The sequence below is a fragment of the Ictidomys tridecemlineatus genome, chromosome 4 (assembly GCF_052094955.1).
Source record: "Ictidomys tridecemlineatus isolate mIctTri1 chromosome 4, mIctTri1.hap1, whole genome shotgun sequence".
In the NCBI taxonomy this organism is placed as follows: Eukaryota; Metazoa; Chordata; class Mammalia; order Rodentia; family Sciuridae; genus Ictidomys; species Ictidomys tridecemlineatus.
Window position 1 is genome coordinate 59811950 of NC_135480.1, and position 4477 is coordinate 59816426.

Below are 4477 nucleotides of genomic sequence, written 5' to 3' on the forward strand. Positions count from 1 at the left end.
TTATTTCATCTTAGTTCCTATCTTTAGGATTTGAAAAATCCTCTCTCGGATCTGCTTAGTCCGGACAGAATACACAATGGGATTGAGGATTGGGGGAATGAGGAGATAAAAGTTGGCCAGCAAGGTGTGGATTGGAGGAGGCACTTGGTGACCAAACCTGTGAATGAGGGAGGAGACGGCAATGGGAACGTAGAAGATCAGGATGGCACTAATGTGAGAACCACATGTCCCCAGGGTTTTAAGCCTGGCCTCGGGGGTGGCCAGCCCCATCACAGCCCTGAAAATCATCACATAGGAAGCAGCAATAGCCACAGAGTCCACAATCAATACCAGAAAACCAATGGTCAGTCCATAGACATTGTTGATTCTGCTGTCGCCACATGCCAAGGTGACCACAGCCATGTGTTCACAGTAGGAGTGGGAGATGATATGAGTTTTGTAAAGAGGTAGCCGCAGGCGGATCATCAAAGGTAGGGGTCCGATGTAAAGAACTCCTCGGAGGAGAGCAGCCAGCCCCAAACGACCCACCACTGAGTGGGTGAGCACTGTAGTGTGACGTAGTGGGTTGCAGATGGCTACATAGCGATCAAAAGCCATGGCAAGGAAGATGCCTGACTCAACAGTGGCAAAGCAGTGAATAAGGAACATCTGGCTCAAGCAGGCATCCAGGCCAATGTTGCCAGCACCAAACCAGAAGATTCCCAGAAGCTTGGGTATAGTAGAAGTGGACAGAACCAGATCAATAATAGCCAGCATGCACAAGAAGAAGTACATGGGCTGATGCAGGCTACGTTCTACCCTCACCACGGCCAGGATGGTGATGTTCCCCACCACAGCCACCAGGTACATGGAGCCAAAGGGGATTGAGAGCCAGATCTGCAGGGACTCCAGACCTGGTATACCCAGGAGCTGGAAGGAGCTAGGCACTGAGCAGACATTATGAAAGGTGAACATGGCTATTCATAAATGAATCTTCTCATTTGTGCCCTAAAATACAGCAGGACATTTTCCCCTGGAAGAAAAAGAGGATAGTTTTCTTAGGTCATGTAGCAAAAAAAAAAATCAACTAGATAAAACTCTAAACAGTAAGTTTAAGAAACCAAAGTATCCTACACTCACAAATGCCTTTTGCACTACAATGAATTTAACTCAAATATTTGAAATGCATATTTTTGTAGCATGACCCTCAAAGAATGATCTTGTCAATAAGTTGACCTAAGATAATATGTACCCATTTGTTCACTTATCTCTGTAGGTATCCTCTGAGGGGGCTATTGGGATCTAATATGCTATAAAGTGACAGCTCCTTAAACATACTGAAACTGAGATACAGGTCAACATAGACTCCATGGTGAACTATACAGGCCAAAGTTTGTAGTCTTAGTATTTTTATCCTTAACAAAACCAATATATCTGTGCCTTGTATGTTAAAGGGACTGGAATGCAGATAAGGAGCACATAAGCTTTGTCTAAATCTTAAGGCTAGAGAGTAATCCATCTAATTCCCAAGCCATACTGATAGCAGAATACTCAGTCTGACTTGGGAATTTTCCAAGGAACTGGCACCTTGGAAAACAGGATAATATACTCGAGTTCCCAGGGCATATTAGCCTATTATAAAACACAACTAACCTCACTTCACAACAAACTTTAAAAGCTGTGGCCCAGAGACATTGTCCTGAAGACTGAATGCAGTGTCTGACAGTCATCTAAGCATCAGTTCTTCATTTGAGAACTTCGAGCTGCATACCACCAAGGACCCCTCTTGATCCCTGATACCTCCAGAAGTTGACATTTATGGGATATATCAGATTCCCCTGTCCTCTTATTTCCAAGTAATCCCAGGGAATGTGAGATACCAGCAGGAGGTAAAAGTACTGTAAGACTGACTTCTAGTTTATTTCCCAATTCCCTTCTCACCAGGCATGTTCGGCAGCATCTTCTACCAAAGGTGCCAGCTCCTGAAAAATGACCTTCCCTGTGTTCTGCTAACTACACCTTCCCTTACGTGTTAGGGCTGGGTTAGGTAACACTGCTAGTCCTGGTGCTCCACCATCCTGTCAGTTTCCTCCATACCACCTGTCTCTGCAGATGGTCCTTTCAGTTGTCCCCATAACCCTGTTATGAGTTCTTGTGGGTACAGACCAGATCCTAACAGTACACAATCTTTTATGCAGTATTGTCTCCCAAGAAGGTTGCTGCCTTAGCAGGACACAGAGTCTAAAGTTAGACAAGTCATAGAACTTAAAGAACCATATTCCTATGGAAATGAAAGGCTAGATAAAATTTCTCCCCACTTACAGAAAGTCTCCCTTTATTATACACTCCTATTTTGCCTCTACTTCTAATCAAATAACTTTTGTAACTTTTGAACATGGTAGGCAAAGCTATAATGTGGAAAATAGAAAAGGGAGTCCCTAAATAAAAAAAAATGGGACTTGCCAAGTGAGTTCTTCTGTCCTCATAATTCCCCTAGACAGCTGTTACTGGTGTTAGTGAAATTGTTTTGGTATCTTCCAAAGCCATTTGAGTCCTTTCACTACTGGCCTGTTGGGAGGCTTCCTTCTAGGTTTGGGTGGAACTATTGTGCAATAGGATCACAGACCCAAGTCACAGATGAGGCAGAATGTGTACCTAATGAACTATGGACAATGAAGGGAAGGGATTGTGAAATCCAGCAACCTCTCCGTCTCAAACCATGTTATAGCTAAGCACAAGGAAAAGTCCTCAATCCTCTAGACTGACCTAAAAGACCCAGAAAGGTAGACTCAATTTTCCTTTGTACCTAACACCCATCTGTTTTCTTCATGGATATTCCACCTTCACTTCATATCTCTATCCATCTCTGAACACATCAAACTGGAAAGGGCACCCATGTCGGGAAAGATGCACCTCATCCTCTGAGGGTGGACTGAGCCGCTGATATTTCCCTGAGCTCTAACACTGTCCTTATGCCTCCCCAGTCAGAAGCGGCCTTCGTAACCTAAATATACTATGAGTCTGCAGCAGCTCCTGTGCACCAATGTGTAAAGTCACTGCAGGAAACCCTCCCCCTGAGCTCCCTATCCACATACATTCACCAAAACCAAATGCAGTTCTTGCCGTTCCTCACCCTTACTACCTTCCAACAAGACTGGGTGTTTCTTAACCATTTTCATTTAACAATTACCTAGGTTCTTTACTGGAATGTCACTATCTTCACCTGGAAAACTTTTGCACATCCACCTTGCCACAGATAATCTTATGGAAGCCTGATTTAACCTTTAGTATGGTACCTGCTTCTATATTAGTTCTGTGAATGGCCTGCTGATGTGCATGTTTCCCCAGATAGGTACTTATTTTCTGCCTTGCTTGCTACAGTAAGCATAGTACTTGGCTGTCGCATAATAAAATACCACGCCTCTTTCACACACCTGGAGAGGTTACTATATTATATGTTCACTAGTAAACTAGAAGCCTCTTCAAAATCTTTGGCTCTGTATAGACTCCTCCTGTTAAGTCCCTTTTACAAGAGAATCCCTTCCCTCTAGATCTTATATTTTATATAGGAACATGAACACGATCTAAAAGCTGGCTGCCCAGGAATCCCAAGCCTATTCATCTTAAGTTGGGAGCCCTCCTGAAGACCCTGTTCCTTTTCTAGATTTCTCTTCATTGGATTCTTACCTGGGCTGGTCATGTCAGAAGAGCCTGGGTCTCTAAATGCCTCGGAGACCTTGCACTTATAAACATTCTGCTCAGGAGTTCGGGGAATTAATTCCATTTGAGAGAAGCTAAAGGATAGCTAAAGGATAATAGCTGACCTTGTCTCAGAAGGATAAGCACAGAATCTGTGAGCACAGCTATCCTCAGCATGTCAAGATTGGTCCTGCGGGACTACAAGGAAGGATAGACCTTGAGTTGTAATCTCTTGGGTCCAGATGCTGCTCTTGCTCCTCCCTGAAGTTGGCAATTATTCTGAGGACATCAAGTGGAACTTGGAAAGGGCTTTCTGGGACAGAAGAGTCTTTTTGACTTGGATATAAGAGATTAGAGGTCAACCTGGTTATAAATGTTTTACTCCTTATTTGACGGTGTAGTCCTGAACTAACACCAAGGCATCTCAATGGCAACACCCCCAAAAAAATACTCCCTCCCACTTGTATCACAAGAAAAGGATTCTGAACTTACAAAGATGCACCTCTCCACCCACTTTCATGCAGCAACCATTCCCAAACGGTCCTCTCAAAAGAGAAGCCAAATTGTCTCTCCTGCTGACATAATGGAATGTTCATGGGTTGGCATCTCGCACTCCCTGGATATGACAAGATGGTATTTAAAATGCCAAAGACTCAAGTCTGCAAAGCCCAGGCCAATTACACACTACCTGACTTCAAACTATTTCATCTTCAAGTGTAAAATGGAAACAATATTTACTTTGGGTAAATGTTGTGACTTAGACATGGTATAGACACAAACACGGATGTCTGAACGGCAC

General features: G+C 43.6%; 1 protein-coding gene across 1 annotated transcript; it reads right to left on the reverse strand.

Annotated features, from left to right (window-relative positions):
- Positions 1-954, reverse strand: LOC101957228 (olfactory receptor 52M1). The gene has a single exon (XM_005323120.1). It carries the CDS (start codon positions 952-954, stop codon positions 1-3), a length of 954 nt encoding a protein of 317 aa, XP_005323177.1.
- Between the last annotated feature and the right edge of the window lie 3523 nt (positions 955-4477).

What these genes read in the sequence shown, in the direction of transcription:
- LOC101957228 (XM_005323120.1), bottom strand. Translation starts at nt 954, where the DNA reads ATGTTCACCTTTCATAATGTCTGCTCAGTGCCTAGCTCCTTCCAGCTC.